General features: G+C 44.8%; 1 protein-coding gene across 1 annotated transcript in view; it reads right to left on the bottom strand.

The window, feature by feature from the left end:
- The window catches only part of PLPP3 (phospholipid phosphatase 3), a 77,786-nt gene that overhangs the window by 12,929 nt on the left and 37,251 nt on the right, over positions 1-27,606 (bottom strand). The window contains exons 2-5 of the mRNA XM_079776038.1: positions 23,054-23,211; positions 8,749-9,029; positions 8,277-8,334; positions 806-982 (exon numbers count right to left, since the gene is read on the bottom strand). Of these exons, the coding sequence (XP_079632164.1) occupies positions 806-982; positions 8,277-8,334; positions 8,749-9,029; positions 23,054-23,211 (674 nt within the window). The remainder of the gene's footprint in view (positions 1-805; positions 983-8,276; positions 8,335-8,748; positions 9,030-23,053; positions 23,212-27,606) is intronic.

The following is a 27,606-nucleotide window of genomic DNA, read 5'->3' as shown; positions in this document are numbered from 1 at the left end:
CAATATCAGAATAGGTGCTCGTTCATGTTTGCTGAATACACCCCTCAAAACTTTTAGCAGGCAGGAAAAGCAGATCCCCAAAGAGAGCGAATCTCAGAGAGGAGGGATACCTTAACCCACCCTCACTAGGATCAGTATGTGGAAAGGGCAACCCATTCATTTGGGGCAAATCAGAATGTGGCCCATCCCAAGGCCATTCTCTAGGGCAGTGGTCGGCAAACTATGGCTCTGTTGACTAATGAGTTTGCCGACCACTGCTCTAGGGAGCTCTGTGACAGGATGGGTAAGGCCCTCAGGCTGGGGGAGGCCTTAGCCTTCACCAAACTCCCTCTTCTCCAGCCAACACTGAGGCTAAGGTCTGACCCAAGGTCACAGTGGGGCAGACAGAAGTTTTCCAAGAAGCTGAGTTCTACTAAACAGTAAGTGTCCACCAAAGCAGCATTTGAGTACCCTGAGTCAGGACTTAAGAGTTGACATGTGATCTGGGGCAAGTTTCTTCCCCTCTCAACCCTACATGTCCTCAGAGATAAAGTGAGTTGGACATATTCTACAATCTCTTCCAGTTGCGACATTCTGCGAGCCCCAAACCTGCCATTGTTTATGGAGCAGAGGATGTCAGACCCTGTTGGATGAAAGAGGCGGTCATGATTCTCATTTTGCTGGAGGGGTCCCGGGGTGGGTGACTCCTCAGATACCAAGCAGAGAAGAGGACCGAGAGCTCCCTGGCTGTGGTCCCTGAGCCGGAAACACTTACAAAGCAGCAGCCCAGGGCTTGCTTGCATACTGAGGACGAGATGCTACTTACTATGCAGCAGGCGACAAGAGCTCCTTGAGCAAATCCTGCCAGGACGTCGCTGGGATGGTGCTTGTGGTCAGATACGCGGGACAGTCCTGTGTAAAAGGCCATCATGATCAGGGTGAACTGCAGGAGGGGCCGGAGCAGACGAGCACCTCGCCAAGTGAAGCGGGCCTGAAGGTACAGCTGGAGGCGGGAGAGAAAAGGAACAGACAGTAAGTCACTCACTGTTCAGGGCATTATAGTGCCTGGCTGACATATGCTGCATCTGGACCTTGGGGTTGGCATCTTGTAGAAAGAGCATTCAACTTGGATATGACCTCAAGCCAGTTTTTAAACCTTGAGCCTTAGCTCCCATACTAAAAAAATAAGAAAATGGGAGTTTTCCGAAGGAGATCAGCTAGAGCGAGCTGAGGAAGATAATACATGACAATGGCCTTAGCATATGACTGGCACAAAGTAGACACCTAGGAAACGTTTCGTTTCCTTTTCTTTACTTCTTGATTAAAACTAATTAAAAAATAGTAACCAGGGTTACTAGAGGTTACTTTTCAACAAATGGTAACTCCTTGAGCGCATCTGTGCGTTTTCCTGGAGTCTGTGGCTATGCAATCCCTGCAGGGCCTGCCTCTCAGCACCGTCATGGAAACAGAGATGCATGATGATAAGCAAGTTATCCTGAGAGTCACCGGAGATGCCTGAGCTTCAGAAGAAGCAACTTATCAGAGGACAGGTTCCTAAGTCATGGCTTGTGCCTGTGGATGTCGAATTAGAATATAAGGAAACATAAATCATCCAGACAATGCCAGAGGACTTTCAGACAGAGGCTGACAGACACTGGGCTGGGTGGGGCAGGAGAGTAACCTGAAGAAAAATTAAAGAAAAAAAAACCACCTCTGGCCGAAGCAAAAAAGCTGAAATGACGTCAACTGGGCATTGTCCCCCATAGTTATCTTGCTGCAGTTTCCGTTCTAACCTCTGGGCACAACCCACTTTCCAGGTTCCTGTGGGAACTTGGGAAACGTGGGGGGGAAGAAGCAAGGGGACAAGGGGAACTTCCGACGACAAATCAAAGCAAAACCCTGGGAGAGGCCAGGAGAAAAGGGAAGAGGGCTGAGGGGAGGGGGCTGGCGGCCTAAAGATAGGCCTCTGCCCTTCCTGAGACAAATGGCCACTTTCCTTTTGGTGGTCAGGAAAGACCACGCCAGCAGCCGGGCCTGAGAAGACAGAGGGTGGAAGATTCTGGAGTCACTCTTGCCTGTGTAGGAAGAGGGTCTAGCACTGAATCCTCAACTACTTGGAAGACTATCTGTTTCAACAGCCCAGGCCTGGAAAACAGCAGGCAACTCTATACCCTTATGAAATTATATGAACATAGTATTGGAAATGTAAGAATAACACATGAAAACATAATAAAGAGAATGCATTAATATTGTTGGTTGCTAAATAAGGGATGAAAATCAATGTGTGTGTTTTTTCACATGTAAAAATAACCAGTTAAAGATCTAAAAGAGGTAAAATAATAATAGCAAAGATGATTAAATAAATAGTAATTATCTTACAAAAACCTACATAGCTTTTGTGAAATAAGGAACATAAAGGACAATTTAAATGGAGAGCTAGAATTTTATTTCTAAGAACACTTTAACCTGCAAAATTGAGTAAATTGGCATGTAAATTCAATCAGATTCCCATGGATATCCTGTAAAAATTTGGAGGGGAAAAAACCTGGAAAAAATATTCTAAAACTAACCTACAGGGCCTAATCTATGGAACTAGGGAGAAATAAAATAAAAATTAAATTAAAAAAAAACAACAACAAGCATTATGATACACGTGCTAAAGATACAAAATGAGAAGTTACAATTCCTGCCCTCTGGATCATACAGTTGGGGGCAGGGAAATGTACATGAAAACAAAAATAAGTATACTTAGGGGTTTTATAGGAACTGTGAAAGAAGTTTCGGTAAGTGGAAGGGATATTTGACTTGAATCCTCAGGATGAATAGGTGTTTGCTAGGTGTTAAGGGGACAGTAGTGAGGGGCATGTATTTCAGGCAGCTCAATGACTTAGAAGCCAGCAATCAGAGCTCCACGGCACTTGAGTGGCTCAGCGCAGCTGAAGAGGGTGTTGGGGGCTAGTGAGAAACAGGGGCTAGAGGCAAGCAGAGGCTGCTGATGAAGGGCATTGTGTGTCAAACCGAGGAACTTGTCTTTATTTAGGAAGTCAGTCTTTCCTAAGCCGTACTGCGTGGACTTTTAGGGTCTTTTAAAAAAAAGAATGGTAAATGCTCTATACTAAATCTGTGTTTTCATCATTTACAATAATTAATTTCACAGGACATCTACCTATTGAGTCCCTATTGAGAAATGTTGCTGTAAGCAATGGTGAAAAATTAAATGGTTCTAAGCAAGGCATGAGGAACCATAAAAAAATAATCTACTTTAAAAAATAATCTGCACATCAAAGGCTAGTCCCTCATGTCTGCTGAAATGACGCAACAGCAGATTCTACAACTATGGATCAAAGGCTCCCTTCCTTTGGGAACTTGGGATAGGGATGATGTTGGTGTAACTACAGTTCAACCCAAGTCTTAAGGACAATGGCAAGTTCAGGGAACAAGGAATTTGTATTGAGCCCATGATGATCTGATCTCCCACCAGCAAGTCTTGTCAGTGGATGGGGTGAGGTGGGTAACAGAGCACAGGTTTTCATCAGAAAAACCTCACTGAGCCCGGCTAGTGTGGTTCAGTGGTTGAGCGTCAACCTATGAACCAGGAGGTCACTGACTCCAGGTCAGGGCACATGCCAGGTTGTGGGCTCCATCCCCAGTAGGGGGCGTGCAGGAGGCAACTAATCAATAATTCTCTCTCATCATTGATGTTTCTCTCTCTCCCTCTCTTCCTCTCTGAAATAAAAAAAAAAGCCCACATTTTTTTTAATCTAAGAAAAACCTCACTGAGCCTCAGTTTTCTCACATGTATGATAAGTGTAATAACCACTTTCTTACAGATTGCAGTCCAAATCGGTGGTAACACAGATCCAGCACCTGGCACCATATGCTGCTCAATCAACAGATGATCTTACTCTCTAACCATGTTCTTAACTTGGACCTAAGATTTTTCTAATTTCCCTCAACTGAAAAATCAGCAGGTCTTCGGAAAAGGCTACCGTAATTCAAAATTCTTCAAAACTTCCCTCTGCCCGCTCCATGTAGACTTAAGGTCACAGGCCTTGGAAATCAGGGTGGGGCAGAGGAAGGGTGGGTTTCCCAACCGGACAAGGCACACATCTCCCCTTCCACTGACTCACATACTTAAGGCTGAAGCTTAATGAAAGAAAAAAATGAGAGGAACTTGAGAGGGAGAGAGACCAGTCATCAGCAGCATGGCTTCAGGAAAAGAATGCTTATGAATGAGCAAGGAGCAGGGGTCATGGAGAAAGACTCATCTTGGGAAGCAGTAAGACATGGAATTACAGTGGGGAGGCAGGGGAAGGGTGGATGCACGGAAGCTTGTCCCCACCCCACACATTTATGGAGAAATGTCTTGAGATCTCAGGACTGATCCAGGTGTCTGCAGCTTGGAGGTTCAGGGGAAAGTGCAGTGGTAGTAAAGTGAGTTTTGGGGTGACAGCCCTGATTCCAGGCCTGGTTCTACCATTCACTGTATGATCACTTCTCTAAGCCTCCTCATCTTGGCAGAACAGCAAGCATCTCCCTCTCAGGGTTGCCAGGACTCAATGAGACAACACGGGACCCTGCCTGGCATAAGATGGGTAGGCAAAGCACTCTCCCAGAAATCCACACCACCCTTTTGCCTTGGTAAATGAGATTTACTCAATGCCTGCACTTGATTTCAGCAAAACAAGTCAATTGCTAAACAAAGATTACACAATGACCTTCTACCCAGTGGCTACTTCTGATTTGAGAAGTAAGCAGGCGGCAACAGGCTGTGAGGTTGATCGAAGGACCTGATGACTCCCTCCATCCCACAGCAATCAAACTGCTAAATGAACTGAATTTTGCTGGTTCATAGCCCAGTTCGCAGGAACCATTCCAGGCCAGAGGCGTGGGCCTCATGGCGATCAGTAAGAACTTTCTGGAGCGCCCTGCTTCCTTGGAAACCTGAGCCTGGGAAACTATGTGGGTCAGCAGGCTCCATTCACTCCCACTCCACAAGGGCAGGTACCCCTAAGGCAGGAGAGGAAGTCAAACCTCCTGACCACGAGGATGTAAATGGACCGAACAGCAAGGAGACGTTCCCAGAATAAGAATTCCTACAGGAGCTTCATCACAGTCCTAGGCACCCTGAAATGGGGAGAAAACCAGAAAGCCTAAATCACCCTGACCTCTCATACTGCTCAGCAGCTCCTAGGGCCTGTCTGATCCACCTTCACATCCCATGTGTGGGAAGGTGTCTGGGCTGGAAGAATCCACTCCCTAAACATCAGTGTGATGTTGAAAAAGCAAATAGTGTTCAACTTGCAATCAGAGCAACTAGGTTTGAATCTTTGCTTCGTACTAGCTGTCTGACCATGGACAAGTCACAGTGCTTCTCTGAATTTCTGCTTTCTCATATGTAACATACAGAGATTTGTTCACTAAAAAGAAAACACACCCACATGTTGTGAGCATCTATTCTATTCAAAACTCTGCAAAAGACACAGACATGAATAAAATAAGTTTCTTCATGAGAAAAGAATATAATTTTAAAGTCCTTTTCTTGTACTAACATTTTTCTGCCAATTGCTAACACTGCTATTGTAGACATGATGAAAATGACATCATATCTACAATATGTGTCAGGTCACCCCTCTCCCCCATCATGTGTGTGGAAGTCCCTGGCACAGAGACCTCACCCCATGAATGGAGTTCTCTTCTTCCTGGCCCTAGCTTCAAAATCGGGGTCCTGTGGAATTCTAACAAAACCTCCTTAAAAAGCTCTGGCTGGACTCGATCTGGCTCCCCTGGTCTTTACCAGCCGAGTTAGATGTGGGGTGAGTCACACTCCCTTTTTGCTAAGTCATTTGTGTTTCATTATGTGATTTGCATACTGGTGAAACAGGTCTGCACTGTCCTCTGGCTTCATTTCCATCACTCCGGGGACAGCTCTGCTGAGAGTGAAAAGGAGGCTTTTGTCCTTCCTTCTGTCCCTGCCTGCTCTCTTCCTGGAAGTTTGTCCAGATCGCTGACACCCTCAGGGAAAACTTTCTCCCTTCTTTCATCTCCTCAAGTGGTTCACACTTGGCTCTGGCTCATGTGCCTGGTGACTCGTCTACATGGTGCAGAACCGGGATTTCTCTCTAGGAAGTTACTCAACTACTTTCAGGACAAAAAAGAAATTTTTAGTTGACTTTTCTTTTTCTTCAGAAGGGAGTCAGCCCGGCTAATGTGACTCAGTGGTTGAGTGTCGACCTATGAACTAGGAGGTCAGGGTTTGATTCCAGGTCAGGGCATATGCCCGGGTTTCAGGCTCAATCCCCAGTAGGGGGTGTGCAGGAGGCAGCTGATCAATGATTCTCTCTCATCATTGATGTTTCTATTTTTCTCTCCCTCTCTCTTCCTCTCTGAAATCAATAAAAATATATTTTTAAAAACTTCAAAAAAGGGGGGAAGTCAGATCTTTTTTTCTGTCACTATCAGGTGTAGAAAAAGAAACTACCATTTTGCTGAGCACTGTTTTAGATACTGTGCTAGGTACTTTAAATAATATAACCAGCATTGTTACAGCATTCTCTTAGGTTTGACACCGTTGTGCCCATTTTGCAGATAAAGAGAACAAGTCCAAAAAAGGTCATGTCACTTGTTCAAGGTAACAAAGAGCCATGCTTAAATGGAGTAAGATTTGCTTCTTTCTAAGTCCATACTCCTAATCACAGAACCACCTGGCTTCCTTAGGGTAATTAGTACTTCGCACACAAAGTATTGGGATCTTATGTATTGGACTTCTGCCTTTGGAGAAAAGAGGGGACTACATAGATGCCCTGGAACTAAAGGACAATCTGCATGGGACATTTGGAACTTCAGGCTCCTCCCATTTCCCACTTTTATAACACCCAGGTCTGAAACACAAGTGCACAGCCTTTGTAAGCGTTATGTAGAATCTCTGACCCACTCGTAAGCTAAAGGCACCTCACAGCAGTTAACGGCCCTTTCCTCTGTGCTCCAACCCTTCAGTCTATCCTGGATCAGAGAACTTATCCAGTTGTTTTGTAGCCATGTACTTTTCAGGCTTCCCACACAAAATGGCGCTCTTTCGATGACCCCAGGTGCTCACAAGGCCTAATTACAGTCACTAACACTGGGAGGATGGAAGGATGGATGGAAGGAGGAAAAGAAGGAGGAAGGGAGGCGGTGAGGGAGGGAGAGGGCAAGGGATGAAAGGATGGGTGGATAGATGGATGGATGGATGGATGGATGGATGGATGGATGGATGGGTGGGTAGATGGACGATGTAGAGAAAAAACATCTGGCATAGTGGTGGATTCCACTTGCAAACAGCAATCTTGTTCCTGCAAAGTTTCAGCAGACACCCCCAGGATCTGTGGGTATGCCTTGTGGGTACACCAGACCTCACTGCTCCAGGATTCTAAACATGTTGAACAAAACCTCAATGACTAACAACCACAGGCTGGAGAACACGACTGTAGAGCCATTTCCCTGTTTCCTTGGTACCCGGCATCCCCTCTGACACATAAACAGTTCTCACGAGCACCACAGGAAAGAGCCATTCATTTGGTAAACAGTTCAGTGAAGACACAGCAAAGGTCTCCTTTACACCACACAGGCCCCTCGTGATCTACTAAGTCAGCGATGAGGAGACAAAGCTCTGATTGCAACAGAAAGAAGCTTACAGTTTCTCTGGTGGATATACACAAAGAAGTGAATGGTGAGAAACTGGGACGAGAAACTTCCTTACACTCTCCAACTGGGGATCAAACCCGCAACCCAGGTATGTGCCCTCATTGGGAATAGAACCCGTAACATTTTAGTGCACAAAAAGATGCTCAACCAACTGAGCCACTCTGGCTGGGCTGGTTTCTGTAAATTTTGGAAATTACTTGAATTTTCGGAGTCTTACTTGGTAATCCTTCCCCACAACAGAAATAATGTTACTTATGAGATAAGGTTCCTGTAACGATCAACTGAGTTAATGGATTTTTTGGAAAACAGTGCTTATTAATAAATGTTATACAAGTGTTTTCATCACTTTATAATTTCAAAATGGGTATAAAATGTGTATCAAGCAGATATGCTAAATATTATTTTTATTTAAAAAATGAGAAAATCCTGGAAAGTAAAATAACTTCTGCTAAGGCAATGGCTGAGCTCAGAATAGAACTTAATTTTTCTAGCTAATCTCTTTTTCAAGGATTTCACAGTAAATCTGTCCCTAATCAATCTGGGGGTTTTATGTACAGAAGGGATTTAAGCTGGGGCTGGATGCTGGACATTGGAATCAGAGGGCAGGTACTTACCACCAAATACAGCATAGTGTACATGGAGAAAGAGGCGTGGCCAGAGAAGAAGGACTTCCTGCAAGAGCAAGAGAGGGCCATGAGAGAGCCGTATTCACATTCCCATACACATTTCACTCCTGTCTTCTCTCCCTAGATTGTCACCTTGAGAGCAGCACTATTTGTTTATTTTTGCAGCCCTGATGGTGCTTTGGATGAGTTGTCTGGAACCTTGCAGGTACCCATGAATGAATGAATAAACAAATGAGTGAATGAGTGAATGAATGAATGTACCAATACTATATCATCCTTGTTTATTTGCATATCTATCTCAATCATTTGTGAGTTCCTCAAGAACAAGGACTCCGTCGTACTTGCCCATCAAACCCAGAGCCCAGCACTGGGCCTGGCCCCTAGGAGATGCTTTGTATATGCTCACTGAACTGCCAGCATCCAACAGGTGCACTTAGTGGCCATGGGAGTGGTGCCTCACCTGGCTTCCTGGACTTTGCTGTCATCGCCTCTGCATTTGTAGTTTTGAATGTAGCCCTCAGAGCAGTTGATGAGGCTGAAATCAGGGTTGCAGACGCTCAAGAAATGAGGACGCAGACGTCCTATGGAGACTTTGGCAATGTCTGTGAAGGACTGGCTGATGGCACAGCCAAAGAGGAAGCAACCCACTTGCTTGTAGAGGGCTGCTACGTAGGGATTTCGAATCGTGGACCGGGACTTCTCCTTCAGGTAATAGATCCGGTAGAATTCCCCTGTGATGATCTAAAAGGAAAGCAAGAGGGGAATTAGACAGGATCAAGACCCATCATCAAAACTAATGCTGTAAAGGATATTTAACAACAGAAGAGAATATTCAGTACATAACTGCAAGTTATAATCTAGGAAAACCCAAGTTCTATTTAGAGGCCTACAGAAACAAATATGCATGGGAGGAAAGTTCAAAGTGCTAGCATGGACGTTATTTCCCCTGTTCAAGAAAGTCCTGCATAGCCATATAGTACCTTCATAATAAAAACGTATACTCAAATATTGTCATGCAAATATATATTTTAACATAAGAAAGAGATAAATAAGAACTTAGCTATATAAAATACATTCAGATGAAGAATCAAGAACAGTTAAGAGTGGTCAGGATGTCAGAGGATCGAAGCAAATGTGAGGACTCTGGGATTGGGGTAAAGGATCACCAACAACAATCTAACTCTACAAAGGGCCTCAGCCTTGTGCCAACACTGAGCCACGTTGGGGGTTTCTGTAGTAAAGGGTGAATGCCCCAAGGCCAAGTCCTGAGTTTGAGTCTGAACTCTGCCACATACCTGGTGTCCTTAACTTCTCCAAGCTTCAGTCCCCTCCCTCCAAGAAAGGAGGCTACACACCTTTGCAGAGTTTTGGGCTTACATGTGATAAATAAACTGGGTCATGGAAAGTGATTATTCCATCTTCCTTTTTAGAAGTACGGTAGGATGCAATGAACACTCATTTACAAACCAACAACTTTTCATACAATGCCCTTCAGTGTTTGTGAATTTTCTCAAGTCCGGTCTGCATTGTCCCTTTGATCCTGAAGGACTCTTCCTTCATCCCTCAATGTCTACTTCTTGACACTCAGGGGACATTTATCACTATTTTAAAAAAAAAGGAAGAAAAGAAAAAAAAAGAGCCACCGATCACTGAATCCCTACTTCATACCAGGCATTGCTTTTATATACTTGATTTTGTGAAATCTTCACAACAACCATGATAGATACAATTGAGGCTCAGAGGGGGATGCACTTCAACCGAAGCTGCCTGGTTTTAGAGTAAGAATGTGGGGCCAGCAGATTCCCTGTACAATAAATGCCTATGTTGCCTACGCAGCAGAGGACTGATTCTGCTCTGGTGATGAACCAAACCACACAGCCTGCTGCCCTTCTCTTAACTCCGCAGCACAGCCCTAGCCACTTCCTGGTTGCAACCACAGTCCAGGGGGAGCGATATTCAACTCATCACTCACCACAAAGGCCCTTTCACTCTTCCTCACAGGGCAGGAAGATGAGCCACACTTGCCCTTTCAGGGAGCAGAGAGCATGTTCACAACCACAAGGGAAGCAATAGGCTGACATGCCGGGCACTCCTTTCCAAAGTCTCCTGTTATTCTTCCACAGCGGGGGCAGGCGTCAAGGCATGGGGTCTGACCCAAGTCCTCCAGGGCTCCGGAGGCTGGGGATAGGATGGCCATGAAAAAAAGGGGCATGCCAGCTGGGCCAAGGGGCCAACAGATGCAACAGTGAGAAGATCTACTTCCACAGCTAGCGTTCAGACAGTGATTCTGTGTTTAAAAGCGCTTGCTATTTTTTTTAATGTTTCTTATTGACTTCAGAGAGAGAAAGGGAGAGAAACATCGATGAGAGAGAAACATAGATGATCGGCAGTCTCCTGCAAGCCCCCTACTGGGGATTTAGCCCACAACCTGGGCATGTGCCCTGACTGGGAATTGAACCAGTGACCTCCTGGTGCAAGGGACAATGCTCAACCAACTGAGCCACAGTGGCCGGGCACTACTTATATTTCTAAGTACTTCATTTTGGTTTCCCAGATCAGATTGAATGTCATTCTATATTAGAGGGAGACAGTCAAAGGCCAGTCCAGCCAGTCTCCTGGCTTAGCCACCCCCTGAGTGAGCAGGACAGTAGTCTTCACAATTGCCTTATTGCAAAATTGGAAATATCCTCTAAACATTACCAAGAGTCCTTTGATAACACATTGCAAAGATTAAAATCTGAGAAGCATAGCAAGTCAGAAATGAAAGCATCCATTATATACAGAAGAAACTGAGGTCCAAGCTAACTCACATTTTAAAGATTAGACCCAGGTGTTCCGAGTCCCCACCCAGCATTCTTTCCTACCATTCATGGTCTAATTCCCCTTTTGAACCTGTTTACACTTTTACCCTATGTAACCTTACAGGCTAACAAGTTCCAGATGTTTATAACCGCCATCATGTATTCTAACTCTTATTCTTCTTTATTTATAAGTCATGCTCACGTGACTTTAGACGCAGGGGGAAGAACACCAAAGTAGGAATCAAGGAGCCAAGGTTCAAAAGTCCCTACTCATTGAGAGAATTTGAAATAAGTTAGGCTTTCCATTTGCAAAATGAGGGCACTGGGCTCCATGATTTATTACCTCATAATTGCAATGACATGTATTCTCAACTCTCCTGTGCCACCTCCACCACTACCTCCCAGCCCAGCAAAGGTAATAAGCAGTAGGAAAACAAAGTACTTCCTAGGAGATGACCGCAGGCAAGGAGCGGAAGCAAGGCCCTGTGCACGGTCCCTGCCCTTGGATTGCTCCTGAGGTACCTGAACCATATCATTGTCACAGATTATGGAACTGTTTCTAATTGGCTCAGCTTGAGTGTGATTTCCTGTTTGATGCTGAGAAAGAACATGTGGGTTTCCACTGCAAATTAGTATCTTTTACGTGAATTTACTAATGCATCTCAGGTGAGTCACCTCTGCATCAGTCAGCTTAGAGAGAAAGGGCTTGATTACAACTCAAAGATTCCTTTCAGGTCTGACATGCCTTCATTATAAAACTTCAGTTTTTCATGCCCCAGTCTTGCAAACAGTAAATCGTTAATTAAAAGGCTTCCTCAAATCATGGGGAGATAAAGGGAACATTTTATGGCACCTCAAATTCCTAATAACAATGTTAATCATAGCAGCAATCATCCTCATTTCTTTGGCACTTTATAGTTTCATTTAATCTGCAACTCTGTGGAGAAGATATACCCATTTTACAGATGGTAATATTGAGGCTCTGAGAGCTACTGATTTATCTGCAGGATTAAAAGGAGAGCTCGGATATTCTGACTCCCAAGTTCCAAGACCCACGGCTGACTACATTGAGAAAATTTTATTATTTCTATTGTTATGAAAAACAGTTTCCACTGTACTATAGCAATTGTATATTTTCAAGGATAGGGCCAGACTGAAGCCATTTAGCAGACACATGACTCCAGGACCACATGGCTTCTGGGCCAGCCCTGACAGATCTTGGAGTTAATGAGCAACAAATTATGTATTTTCTCTCTCCCCTTGTACAGAAGGGTCGGGGAGTCGACAACACAGCCATAAATCATCATTATGAACCAGCCGGACTTGGCTTCTTGTAATCCTAACCCTTAAAAGACCATTTAATGAAATTCGGGCTGTGAATGACGGCCCCGCATACCTCACCTCTGTACAAGAGGCGAAGGCTTAAATTGTTCCCTGACACGTTACACACCTAACTCCGGAGTCCCAGATTTACTGCTTTCGGACTTTATTCATTACTCACAATGTTTTTATTCCTGGTTAATAAAATAAGCTCTTCTCTTCCCCTCCCTCTCCCCCTACAAAGGCTGTGTCCCCACCCCCAGACTCAGCCCCTGGAGCCCTCAATTCTGCTTCAGTCAGCAAGGTTGTGATATGTAAATTTCACTGCTGAGACAAATGCCTTCAATGTTGATCCCTTTCTGAAGCAGCAAGCAACAGATTCTGGGGGGATGGCAGGCTGCCAGGGGAGCAGAGAACTCTCCCCTACCTGCCTCTTAAAGCACTTGGCACAGAATCTGGAAACTAATAAACTGGAAAGCACTGCAATTAAGCTACGAGGGGACAGAAAGGGATCAGTCCTTGCCTGAGAACGGCTGCAGTTTGGGGGGGAGGTTGTCTCCAACACTAAGAGGGCCACTCTTCCTGTCTTTCCTGGTGAAAAAGAGCTCAACTGCCCACCTAGTCACAAATATTGAACTGTTTTGGGGAGGAAATTTGGAGAAACATTGGGATAGACTTTCTGGATAGGAGAGAGCCTAGGGAGGTGAGATAGCACTGACTCTGGAGCCAGCAGAACCTTGGTCTGAATCTCATCTCTTAACCTTAGGCAAGTGACTTCATCGCTCAGGATTTGATAGTATCTACCTGGCAGGATGGCGAAGGGGGCTCAAGTGGGCGATATGTCAAATGGCCAGCATGTAGCTGAGGAGCCCTCTGAAAGTTAATTTTCTTCTTCCACTGAAGAAGGGGAAACAGAAAACGAACAAATACTCGTAGGGAATATCTTTTCCCAGATACTTCCAAGGGCTCCTTGGAAGAGAACATTCCAGGAAGTAGTTTAGAAGTACCACCCCTCCAGACATATGTGTATAGATGACGTGGGTTTTGACCATTTTATCTAAGATGACTTTTTCAAGGGAACAAACTGGAAGGCAAGTCTAAACCCAAAGCAGAAAGGGCATACTGTATCGTCTGTTATTTTTTTAAACATTCCACTCTATTTTAAATTATATCAAGAAAAGATCTTTGCAGTGTCTCAAGGATCCCTCTTTTTAGAGATGCAGAACTCATCTTCTTTCCTTATTGAGTTTGAAGGACCAACTTCCCTATGTTCTGATCTGCTTGAATAATATTTGCATAGCACTTTATCAGCTTACAAAACATTTTCACATCTACTGTGTTATGTGCTTCTCACAACAGCCTGTGAATTACTAAGTTATTACTGACACTTTATAAGTGAGTATGGTGAAGGGCAGAGGGGCCAGTAAGTCAGGCCAGTGAATCATTCTGGGTCAGAAATAAGGAGGTCTGGACCTCCTTGTTCTAGTTTTTATGCTCTGTCTGATGGCATCAAGCTGGCTTTCTCTTAGAAGTCCTAGCAGGCAGCAGCATCTATGTCTCCAGTGAGATGGATATTGCACCTGGTGAGGACACGTAATCGTCAGGCACTTGGACATCCAAGTCCCAGATCACCACAGAGCAACGTGCTGTTCTTTCACATCTCAGTTGTGTGCATCAATGAACCTCTTTCAGTCCAGAAGAGATTCACTCAACAAGCATTTGATGATGGAGAATACTAAAGGGAGAATCATTTTTCTCAGGCCCAGGGGAAAGGAAAGGTAATGTATCCAAGTCCTGCTTCTAAGGATAGAGAGACAAGTGTAGCTGTATTTTCTCTGAAGCTGAATGCTCAATCCACTGTAAGGAATCGCAGTATCTTTGTGACTACAAACACTTGATGAAAATTTCCACTTTTTTATTTGCATAGCAAATCAACCTCTTTGGCAGGAGATCAGCACTTCACAGACTCTGAAAGACGATGAGGACATAGATCTATCCAAGGCCACCAGTGGGCTCTAAGGGTAAGTTAAAACTCCAATATCTAGAACACGGACAGCAAAGAGGCCAGATAGAGGCCACAGAAGCCACTCATAGTTGAAATAGCGCTGGCCGCCCTATGGTCACTAGTCATATGAAGAAGGCAGTCTGAAGCATGAAGCCTCATTCTTTTCCCAAAAGTCAAAGACTCGACGAAGCCATGGGTCTCTGAGATGCCTAGCTCTGCCTGTCCATGCAAGAGTCTCCTGGCTGCTCTTTCCCAGCATTGCCTACTGCCCATCTCTTACTCCTTTGTGACACTGACTTTTCTAAGCTTCCTTGAGATAGCACCACTGTTCTTTTCTTCCTATTTCTCAAACACCTTTCTCCTTTTTTCAGTGGCTCCACTTCTGGGTTCTCCCAGATAAATGTGGATCTTCCCTAAGGTTGTTTTCTTGCCTGTCTGCTGTGATCTCAGCTGTTTCAATTATACTTTTGTGAAGAAGACCTCCATTAGGGTGTCTCTCTCCCTCTCTAATTTCAGATTACACCTTATCCCTAACTGCCCTATTCCAATCTTCAGTAAATCTCCCAACTGGCTATCAAATCAATGTCATTAGCCCATCATCCTAATTGTTCCTCTCATTCCCACTTCTGCCCCAAACCTCACTCTCCCCCATTTCTGCTCAAGATGTCATAAAACATACAACTTCAAAGACATGAAGCCCTAGACTCCTCCATCTTCCTTATGCTCCTGTCACCCAATTCTGCTCATCCTGCTTTTGCAAGGCGACTCACACACCGTGTTTTTCTCTCTCTTCTCCTTGCATTGCCTGTAGTTGAGGTCTCATGTTTATCTGGGTTGGAAAATAGACCAAACTAGCTTAAAATACTTTTTATCAATCTCTAGCCAATTAATTGTAGGAAAAACTCTTCAGCATTCAAGGAATTTCACAATCTTGCTGTCATCTTTTCCTATCTTATCTTTGTCTACTCCCTTATAGGTTATTTCTCCAGCCAAGCAGGTCTATTGTTTAGTCTCTACCATCCTTGACGCAACCCTCTGCCTGGAATGTCAGGATCTCTGATGAAAGTTCTGACCGTCTTTCAAAGTAGAGCTCAAGTGCCAACTGGTATACAAGGTTATAGTTCTGGCTCTTTTACGTAAGGGTCTTGCACAACTGACCTGAGAAGTCTCAGTTTCCTTATGTGTAAAAACAAGCATGTTGCGGTACCAACAGCTCAAGGGCTGTTGTGATAATTAAATGCGTGAAGTTACTCAATGAATCATGATGCTGATGAAGTCCTCGCCAATGAAAATAACCTTCAGCGATCTTCCTCTGAACTCTTGTAGCGCCTCAGACCATTTATAGCATTTGGCCTATTTTGTCCTTGAAGCTCTCACTCCTCTGAAGCCCAGCACCCTGCACTGTCCTGAGTCTCTTCTTATTCTCTGAACAATTCTTTATCTCCTTGGGAGTCTAACAGTATAGTCAGTCTTGTACTTGCCCTGCTTCTCTTTTAGACCATAAGCTTTGAGGACAATATTGTCTTATACATCAGCTTCTAGGCGAAGCTGCCTATCACATGCCTGCTTGTTCCAGGGGAGGTCTCGCCAAGTACGTACCTATCACCTCCTGCACAAACCACTTCCTATAGAACACTATCACACACTGTCAATCTTAGACAGCCACCTGCCTGGTGGTCTCAATGTTTTGTCTTCCTCCATATACTGGGCTCTCCAAGCCCCAGGTCTAAAAGTTTTGGCAGCTCACTAAATAAAGAGCACTCTGCAGAGCACTGAGCGGGCCTTCCATAAACGTCAGTGCAAGTGCTGGGCTTTGGAGTCAGACAGATCTGGGTTTTAATTCCCCCACTCACTAAGCGGAGAAACCTTACACTGGTCACGTCACCCTTGTAAGCGTCAGCACACTCCCTCCCTCATTGTAAGTGGGGTAAATAATACCTATCTCAGGCAGCTGTTGAAGAGGATTTAAGATAAGGCATCTTAGTTTCTGGCCCATTATATAGCTGGCCAATGTTATCCAACTCTCTACCCCACCCCCTAATATACCCTGACTCACAGGAACAGACTTTTCAGCCGCTTAAACATTCTCAACTTAAAATGAAGAAAATTGTCACCTTCATAGTAGATACCTTTTCAAACAGTCATTAACCCCTCAGACCTCTGCATAACCAAGGAAGAACTAACTGCACGGCTCTCCCTTCTTCCAATGCAGGAGTGGGGCGGTGGGGAAAGGGAACAAATTACAGTAAATCCTAATCGCCGTGCCTGTGTTTTGTTAAATCGCAAATAGATGCCCCCACCCACCACCCCTCCAGGGATAAGGCCTCAGAAGAACGCCACAGCCATCTGATCAGGGGATGACACAGTTGAAGGATTAATGTGGCTGCTCTCTGTTGGTGGTCTTGGTAATTGTACAGATGCAGTGGATTGTAAACTGGGGGACGGGGTCTCCCACTAAGGCAGCGCCGGGCCAGCACGGCTTCACTTTTTTTTCTTTCAGAGTTGAAAACACGACTAACCTTTAATGAGGAGGCAATCTTGGGGAACCTTGTTTTCTTGGCAGTGCTTTCTCAGATAAAGGGAGATGGGGGTGGGGAGGAAGTAATGAAGTCCAGATGTAGGCACACTGAAGCCTGATCCTGAATAAACAAGTCTTGGAGGAATTAAGCTCTTCTTCATGTCTCTCCAGCAAGAAATGCTCATGTGGCACAGAGCATGTTCTGTGTGCATCGTGGACCATACAGGGAAGCAAATAGGCCCCTTCTCCTGGCTCCAGACATCTGACATCTTTTGACCCAATAGTTTTTGATTTTCTGTCCCAAATGCATGGCCTCCTGTGATTTTTACAAACCTACACTGACCATCAAAGTCTGTGCCTGGTGGTAGCAATATACAATCAAATCAGACTGGTCCATATCCTGACGCAGATACCAGGGTACGCAGGAAACAGACAAGTCAATAGACGTGACACTTCAACACCGTAACCGTAAAGATAGAGGTGGGCCCAGGGGCCTGGGGGACCTTTGGAAGGTGGGGAAAGACAGCCAAGGAATGGTTGCTGAAGAAGGAAATGTCTGCGGGGTGTTTGTTTAGTACCGACCATGTGCAAGAGGAAAAGGCCTGGTCTCTGCCTCCCAGGAACCTATTATCTAGCTGGGGAGACAAGACACGGACACAAATCACATTACATGGCAATGTGTATTGGAGGGGCTATTTATCTGCTTGAGGTGGGGCAGCTTGTAGCAGTTTAGTGATGAGAGAAACCACCCAGCTGGTTGGGATAAGGTTCACTCCTGTGTCCCCAGCACCTGCTACACCATGGGTGTTTGATAAGTAAGGTGGGCAGGCTTTAGGAGACAGCCATGGTGTCGTTATTTCTACAAAAAGCCTTGGCCTTAGCGTCAGAGGACTCCTGTTCTGACCCTCCCACTACCCAGTTATGGGAAAGCCACCTCCTATCCTTGGGCCTCAGTTGCCTAAGCCATAAGGATCTAAGAGGACTGCCAGGTACACACGAGAGAATGTGCACACAAAGGCCACTTGGTACACTCTACGACACAGACATGAAAAGAATGATTCTCACTGAGGACACACATAATGCCACTTGTCTTGACCCCCAAAACAAGCCATGGAGTTGGTGAACTTCTGTCAACAACTTACAGAAAAGGAAGGCATAGCTCTTTTCTAAGGGAGTCAATGGCTTTGCCTGAGGTTGAAGGATAAGTAACAGAATAAGGAAGCACAGAGGTGGGGACGTGGACCTAAGTGAGGTGATGACCAAGTCTGAGCTTTTTCTCCAGTTAGGAAGATTATCACAGAGGATTAGATTCACTGGGATGTAAGAGGAAAGTAGCCGTTTTATGGCTGGGGAGACAAGGGGATTCACCCATGCATCAACTCCTAGATATTAAGGATCTACAAAAACCCCTTGCAGAGCTTGACCAAGGCAATCCCTGATCCCATGTTTATTTTAAAAGAATACTGGGCATTTTTTCCATGTTAAAATCTTTGCCCATAATACTCTTCACAGCATACGGCCAGGCAACATGACAGGAGGCTGATAGGAGATGATGTTTTACTCTTTGCTCCTAATCTCACTGCTGCTAGAGCCATTAAGTCTTTATAAGGCAGGGATAGAATCCACTGCTTTGTGGATTTGGAAGGAATTCCCATCATGCTAATTCCAGAACCTGAGGTACATCTGAAAAAGAGGTCAATGTGACTCGATTTTTCCCGCTCTCCTGCCACAGAAGGGTGTCTGCTTTCTCCATAACTTCTGCCGATCTCCACCACTGCCGTTCCGTTGGTTATGGGCACATTCAAACTGAAGCAAGGGCACCCCGTCGGCCAAGGCTTCCCTTGTTATTTGACACAAACCTGACATTTGGCAGAGCAGGAGGATTAGGTTTCCAGCTCTGAGTGCCCAGCTGCCACCCCTGACTGTCACCCGTGCCCTCTGACCAGAAGCAGATTCTGGATGGAGCCAGCCGGCCTCCAGGACTGGCCATAAAGGGAAAGTGGGAAACAGGTTATTGTTGTTGTTTAATTTAAGTTGTATAGCTTTTCCAGAAATGAGTCTATTAAAGTGAATGATTCACTTTTCTTTATTTGTATTTATTTTTCCCCATCATCATTTATCCTCCATACCCTCTTCCACCTTCACCCACTCCCCCCTCCACCCCAAACACCACACTGTGGTCCGTGTTGATTCACTTTTCCTCTGAGGTCTTTGCTTTGACTTTTTTCCATGAGGACTCTGGCACTTAATGGCAGGTAAACAGCCCCACTTAGGAGCCCACATCTCACACCACCCCTCTCCCCCACCCCCAGCTGACATGCAAGGGCAGCTGGGTCAGGAGGGAAAGGTCCTTGTGCAAAGAGCAGAGGAGCAACAGTCATGAGACCTGGGTTCTAGTTCATTGACTACAAGGGAAGAGCAGGAAATCAGAGTCCAAAGGCTGGTATTTCTTTCCTGATTCTGTTTCTACCAGATACAGGGTCTTGGCTAAGTCACTTCACCATTCTTTGAATCTGTTTACTCATCCTATACAATAAAGAGGTAATATGCAAATTGACCATCACTCCAACACACAAGATGGCTGCCCCCATGTGGTCAAAGATGGCCATCCCCATGTGGACACAAGATGGCCGCCACAAGATGGCCGGCAGGGGAGGGCAGTTGTGGGTGATCAGGCCAGCAGGGGAGGGCAGTTAGGGGTGACCAAGCTGGCAAGGGAGGGCAGTTAGGGGTGACTGAACCAGCAGGGGAGGGCAGTTAGGGGCAATCAGGCCGGCAGGGGAGCAGTTAGGCATTGATCAGGCTGGCAGGGGAGTGGTTAGGGGGTGATTAGGCTGGCAGGCAGAAGCAGTTAGGGGCAATCAGGCAGGCAGGCAGAAGCGGTTAGGGGCAATCAGGCAGGCAGGCGATCGGTTGGGAGCCAGCAGTCCTGGATTGTGAGAGGGATGTCCGACTGCCCGTTTAGGCCCGATCCCAATGGGCAGTCAGACATTCCTCGAGGGGTCCCAGATTGGAGAGGGTGCAGGCTGGGCTGAGGGACACACCGGCTCCCCGCCTCCACCCTCCCTTGCACGAATTTCGTGCTCCGGGCCTCTAGTTTATAATAAAAATAATTGATATTTATTAAATATATGGTAGGTGCTGGGCACTGAGTTACTTTACATACATTAGCTCCTTTAATTCTGAAAACCTTAGTAAGTAGGCATATAATCTCCATTTAAGAGATGAGCCTACTGAGACTCAATGAGGCTCAACTTGCTACTGTTCCACAGCAGGGGATCTCAGATGTGCACCAGAGCTTATGCCTTTAACCACATCCTAAACTAAGAACCATAAGAATACCTAGCTCTCGGGGACTCTGTGAGGAGGATGAAATGCTTGAACATGGGCCACAGGTTTTTATGGCAGACAGCAGGACCTGACGAAAGATCATTATTGCAGTACTAGTGTTTGCTTGCCTGGTCTTTCTCAGAACTACAGGAAAGCACTTCCAAACCTATTTTGCTCATGTTGCATGAACAGTTCAGCAATGATATTGCTTATCCTACAACCAAGACCACAGCACATGACTATTTCAAGGAAACAGAGGAGGCCAGGGAGCATTTATAATTTAAACATTGACATGACATGAAGAGACAGGCCAGTCACAATGAAGCTCTTAAAAACAGAGTGTTCATAGAAATGCTAGCATCTGTAAGGTGGAAGGGACGGTCTTGGCAAACAGCAGGGAAGATTTGCTGGAGGAAGCATGGATCTTGCAAAAGCTGCTTTAGCACCCTGGGTTCATCTGGCCTGCTGTTACAAAGCGCATTCCCACGAATGACAGCATTTGATTCTTAGGGAAATCCCCACCAGGGAATTCAAACACCATTCACATTTTACAGATGAAGAAAAAGGAGGCTAGAGAAACCAGAGATTCGCCTCATTCACATAGTCAGTGGGTGCCGGGGCCTCTGAAAAGTGTCTCTTTCCACAGCGCTGTGTCCAGGAGCATCTCGCTAGGCGAGCCAGTCATAATCCCATGTGCTATTCTTATCGTCATCACTCCCTGCTTACAGTCAGCCTCCTAAAAGCATTCAATTAACTGATCTTCCAAGAGTCAAAAACACCTGTTCAAACTTTGATTCAATTATTTGCCTTCTATAACAAACATCTTTTCCAGGAAAAGCCATTCTTCCTTGAGAACTCAACCCCACACTGTCAATTATGAACAAATTGTAAAATCAGATTTTAAATTCTTCATTTTCTGAACACAAAGATCCTTAAGTCCACCTTTTGAGAAACTACTGCAGTTGCCAAATGGACTGTTTTTCTTTTAAAGGTTGGAAAGAATTCTACTAGCCTCCCTTCCCCCTCCCCAATTTCAAACTGTTGATTGTGTGCCTGGTTTATGATGTTATTAAAAAACAAAGAGGGGTCTCAAAGTTTACAACCAACCCCCAGAGTGGGGAAGTCAAAAGAAAAACTTTATGAAATGTGGTTCATGTACCATCAGCAGCTTACATTGGATCCAAAGTAGGCAAGATTAGCCAACTGCCTATCCCCTTGAGCAGTTTATTTGGAATAGACAACCTCCATTCCAAAATCAAGTCTGCAAGATGGAAAGAGGGCTTTGAAATAAGCCAGGGATAGGTATGAACCCCAACTTGTATGAGCTGTAGACTTTGAGCTCATCATTTAACCCTTTAGACCTTCTGATTTTCCATTTGTATAATGGGGATAATGGCACTTATTTCACACGTAGTATTTTTAATATTAGCTTCCTTTTTCTTGGCTTGCTCAAACAGGCCAAAGATAAGCTTCCCGGCTATGGCTAAGACACAGATGACTCAAGAATCTGTGAGAAAGAATTTATGATCTTGGCGGACATGATGTTTATTTATGGGTTTCATCCACATGGCTAAGGTTCAGGAGCAAAGAACAAACTTAGAGGAATACTGGAGATGTGGAATGGACAGCTGTGAAAAATGTATGACTCACAAATTATAAGACTGGATCACAATCAATTACTCTTTCCCTCACATGCCCCAACTGGATAGATCTAAAACTCGGTGGTCGCCTTCCAAGTAGAGCCCAGATAGGCCATACCCCAATTTGCATGAAGCTACCATTGCTCAAGATAATTGTTAAATCTTGTTCAAGTCTGGTAGCACATCGCTACATCCTCAATGAGGACTTTTTCCTCCATGGGACGATCCAGATGTAAGTCTGAACTTTATACCTGCATATGAGTAACCTGCTCAGCAGTTAAGAGTTTGCAAAGTATTTCAATATTCATGATCTCTTTTACCCCTCCATGTTATGCTAGGAAGCAAGATGATCATCCTTGGTTTTAAAGGTGTAGCTCATTGGTAGAGGGCCAGGTCTAACACTGAGGTCTCTAGATTCCAAGTCTCATCTTATTTTCACTCTGATACCACAGCCACTGGATGGGAGAGAACTGAACAATATGTCAGAGAATGCCAGCAGCATTGTTACTGTTACAGCAGCACAGCGATGACACGGAAGGAACCCAGAAAATGCCTGTGTTATCTGACAAGGCATTTCCCCCTCCTCTGAGAATCAGAGCTCAGACTCTGGGTTAAGGGACAATTACGTTAAAATCCCAACCCTACCACTTATTAACCAAGTGATCTTGGGCAAATTACTTTTACTCTGTGAACCTCAGTTTCTTAATATGTAGGAGAGAGATAAGAACAATATCTAGACTTCATTGGATAGTTGTGAGGATGCTGCATGCAAAGTATTTTAGCAGGGTGTTTAGCATACTTTTATAATACTTTTAGTATACAGTAAGTCCTCACCATAGGCTCCGTGATTTTGAGCAAAATGACATAAACAAATTTTACCACAGGCTCATTAATGTAAACAAGAATTAATTCCTATGGCATCTCACCAATGCTATAATGAAAAGACACTGAATGAAATTGTTATTCGAAGAGCTGCTGCATATGTATGTGTGTATGTATTTAGTATTTTAAAATACCTCTAATAATGGTATTAACTGCATTAAAGAAATAGTGCTAATCAAGTGAAATTCTGATTGATCTGCCAAGGCTCTGCTGACGCAGGTATTCTACAGGGGAAGTGAGACGGTGAGCACAGCAGGCTGCGCACTTACCGCAAGGATGGCGATGACGATCCCCACGGCGCAGAGCACTGCATCATTTATTGTCTCACCAGTTTTCAGAGGATACTTGATGCTGTCATCGTTGCAGTAGAACCCTCGGTGGTAAGGCTTGATGGTGCTGGTCTCAATGATCAGGAAGGGCAGGCCCGCTGGTCAGGATGGAACCATAGCACACACCAGGAAAAACAAAACAAAACGAGGGGAAAACATCAGTGCAATGTGGTTCAAGAATGACTACAGCAAAGACCACCCCAAATGACAACACTGACAGTGATATTAACTCCTTGAGAACTTCCACTCCACACATCCCCTCTCCTCTTTTCCTCATCCCTCGTGACTAAGGGCACAGGGGAAGGCAGTGGGAGAGCCAGAGCGGCGCGTCCCCACTGCTCTACAGCATCCTGCTAAAAGTTAACCCCCAATGTGTACTAATGACTAACACAGCCCACATCTAATGTCTCATTATGCCTTCAAGTACATTCTTCTCCCATCTTAACCATTTCCCCTTTGAGAAGTGCATCCTAAGGCTGTGGAGCATGGAGTAATGAAGGCCTGGGGTCAGCTACCTTGAATTTGAACCCCAGATCCACCACTTCCTGGTAGTAGGACTTCTGGTTCTCACGCTACCTTCCTGGGCCTCAGTTTGCCCATATATCAAAGGCCCGTGGTGATGACTAAGGGAGGAAAAAGCACAGGGAATTGCTAGCACAGTGCCTGGCACACAGTAGCTGTTCAATGAATACCACTTTCTGTCCTTTTCTTTCACTGTTCAAAGAGTCATTGAGAAGATGGAGCAGAGCTGAGCTGGCCCCACTGCCCGCGGACCTGGAGCAGCGCCCAAGGGCACCTGAGAGCGCCAAGCTGCTAGTGCAGCTGCTGCCGGTTTAATCAGTGGCCAGCTCAGATGCCATTCTCTTAAAGGTCATGGCAAATGGATGCCATCACCCGCCAGGAAAAAGTTCCTCATAGCCCTCAAGTAAAGGGTGAAAGGTCACAATATTTCTTGCCTCAACACAGCAACAGCCTCTAAATCAGTCCCCTGGCCTTCACTGCCTCTTACACATTGCCTCGCTAAAGCCTCTTCAGAGGTTCCTCGTTGCACAGGACGAGATAAGGTATGGCCTGCAGTTACCCATGACCTGAGCCTCCCCTCTCCAGATCAGGGTCTCCTGCCCCACTCCCATCCTACAAGGAAACTATACTCAGAGACTCTTACCCTGCTGCAGGCTCTTTTCTGAGACCAGAAGACCTATTTCTCCCCTAGCACCCAAGTTCAACACCAAGCCCCAATGCCACCCCACAATGTAATGTAAAAGGCGAGTCACTGAATGTTAGGACTAGGGAAGGCCACGAAAAACAGCGGGTTAATGGCCACAGACACCGCTGATGTGCACGTACAATGTGTAAGATACTTTACATCCATTTTTGCATCGAATCTTTCAACAATCCTGAGAGGTCATTTTAAAGCATTATTTAAGCATGACTATCGCTCATTTTCAAGTGGAAAAAAAGAGATTCAGAGAGACTATTTAGCTCACTCACAGTCTCTTAGTCCACCCCCAAATGCCTAAATCCCAAATTTTACTTTGCAAATTGGATTTATCCCAATGTGAATTTCATTAGCTAAAAAAAATCCCAAGATAAGCTGTTGTTGAAAAGATAAAATTCCATTGTCATGTTTTTCAAAAAGAATAAAATTCATGTCACGTTGCTCAAGGGCCTAGACCACCTCTTCAAAAAAAAAAAAAAAAGAAAAAAGAAAGAAAAAAATGTACCATGAACTCCACAATTTTTCAATTACTTCGGTCCAGACCGGCAGCGATAAAAATGTTCACTTTCTAAAAAGTGTATTTATGTATCACTGTGCATACACGCATGGATTTATTTGGTTTTATTCTTTGGATTTATTTGAATTCTACGGCTATTTATTTTGTGACCCCTAACTGCTTCCTGCTAGAACAACAATTTACTTTATCAAATTCATACTAGTGCTTTGAAAAGAAAGAACAGCAACACACCACAAGCATTGTGCCTGACCTTCTCAAAGTCAACACAGAGGGGCCCTGAAGGCAATAACCATCAGCCCTTGAAACTCGGTCTGCGCGCAAAGGAGTAAACGGAGCAAGGGAGGCGGCAGATAAACGTGCTGGCTTAGAAATGGCAACAGCAATTAGCTGATCTTGCGGGGTTGCGGAGCTGGGAGGGAAAGCTATCACCTGGGCTTGAGCCATCTTCACTCCACTGCCTAAACATTTTGAAATGTGACCAACTTGGCTACGAAAAGTCGCTGAGAAGCCAGCCGTATGATATTAATAGTCCACTTTTAAGTTCCACCCATCGTGATAAAATCATTCAGCTTGGTGTCCGTGCACAGCCGCAGCCTCTGTGGTGCCTGGGAGCCAAAACAATGCTAATAAACTCAGGTAGGGAACAGACCCCGAGTTCCTTAAATGTGTGCTGCCCTCTCAGGCCCCCAACTTCTATTTTTAATGGCGTTCACATGATAGGCCTGTAAAACATGTGTTTCTAAGGACAATAAAACACATATAAAAGGGCTGTGGAGTGAGACAGAACTGGGTTAATGATCTCAACTCTGCTCCCTTCTACTTGAACAAGCTATTTCACATCTCCAAAAGCCCTGCTCGTCTGTTCAATGGGAAGAATGAAATCTAGCTTTGGTATAGCTGGGATGATGACTACGGTAATGTAGTCATTCATTCATTCATTTATACAAATATATATTGAGTCTTTAGTATGTATACTAACTACAGGGAGTACAGAGATGACACAAGCCCTGCCCTCAGGGAGCTTATGATCCAGAAGGGGAAGGCACATCGGCTCCATTAAAATCGGAACGGGATGTTGCTTCAGTTGGGAGGCACCAGGCCACAGCATTGGTCATGTGAGCACAGTCTGGCACATGCTAGGGACCCTCAGTCAATGTTAAAAGGAAGAAGGGGAAATGTCCCACAGAGAAGGTTAGGAAAGAAAATGTCCGGTCAGTGCCTTTGCCCTCCTAACCGGGGAGCAATCCAAACCCTTTCTTCCTCCCTTGTCCAAGGCTTGGGGAGGGTTTCCGCTTCTGATTATGTAGAGGATGACCACAAACAGACAAGAAGTTGGATCTGAATATGTTCTGTTTGTATTCTTGAAAGGCATTGAAACAGCCCTGAGGAAACCCAATGGCTTTTTTTTTTTTTTTTTTTTTTGGTCTCCCCTACCAACTGTGGTCTGAGTGGGGGGTGATGCCAGTCAAATCTTTGTTTCAGGAAAAGAGTACCCTCAGATTTCTTCAGTGGATGGGAAAAGCATAAACACTTTCCCCAGTGGGGCAACTAGTTCTCAAGAGATATATCACCCGGCCTTCCCTCTCCAGAACACAGAGAAGAGGCTAGTTCTTTTCCCCAAAGCAGGATCACCATTTCCAACTTGGCACCCCCTTTACTACCAACCACTACAGTGCCTCATCATTTCATTTCAAGAAAATTCCCATTAATTGCCACTGGGAATCTAAAGGTGAATACATCACAGGACTTGTCCTCAAGAGGTTCGTGGTATTGTGAGAAAGACACAAAAACAAATGCACTAAAATATTCCTAACGTGTGACTGACATGTAGACTATGGCGAGGACACAAAAGACTACGCTGCTATGGATACTAAAGGTGGCCCACGGCTGACGGGAGACTTGAGTTGACCTTATATGAGCAAGAGAGTTCTGGGGTCCAGAGGCTAAGTACACTCATGAGAACTCAGTGTAGTTTAGGGATTCCAATAAGGCAATCAACAAAACTCATGGCCATTATGAAAATACAATTTTAAATTTAGCTACAGAGCTGGAAGAGATACATAAGTAAACACTGAAAGGAGGAAAGGAAAAAATAGCATGAAGAACAGTAATAATAGCTAACAGTTAATAAACAACAATTATGTGCCCTCACTGTGCTGAGGACCGTCACATAAACACTGCAGTCTGACAACCCTGGCTGCCTATAATGTTCTAGGTACTGATGGGGCTGCTGAGATGAAGGAATTCACATCTCAGCCATCAGGTAGACCACGAGCTAACGGGAAAAACAGTTATGAAAACTAACACATTAGGGCCTTGACTGGGTAGTTCAGTTGGTTAGAGCATTGTCCCGATACACCAAGGTTGTGGGTTTGATATCTGGTCAGGGCACATACAAGAATCAACCAATGAATGCATAAATAAGTGAAAAAACAAATGTCTTTCTCTCTCTCTCAAAACAAACAAACAAACAAAAAACTAATATATTAGTAGTCATCTCCAAATGGTAAATTACAGATACTTTTGCTTTTTGTTGTTCCTGTTGGATGTATTTTCTAAAAGTATCACAATAAATACACATTTGCTTTAAAGTAAAAAAGTTATTTCTAAAGAAAAAAAAAAAAAAACTAACACGTTAAGTCACCTTAAGGTTCAAAGGGATTAAAGTGACTTACCAGCCATTGTGCAAGTCCATAGTGGAGTTGAACGGGGCTCAAATGATCTGACTCCTAAGTGCTTTCTAAAGCAAGTGAGTCA

The sequence above is a fragment of the Cnephaeus nilssonii genome (assembly GCF_951640355.1).
Source record: "Cnephaeus nilssonii genome assembly, chromosome: 7".
NCBI lineage: Eukaryota > Metazoa > Chordata > Mammalia > Chiroptera > Vespertilionidae > Cnephaeus > Cnephaeus nilssonii.
This window is presented reverse-complemented; position numbering and strand designations above follow the sequence as displayed.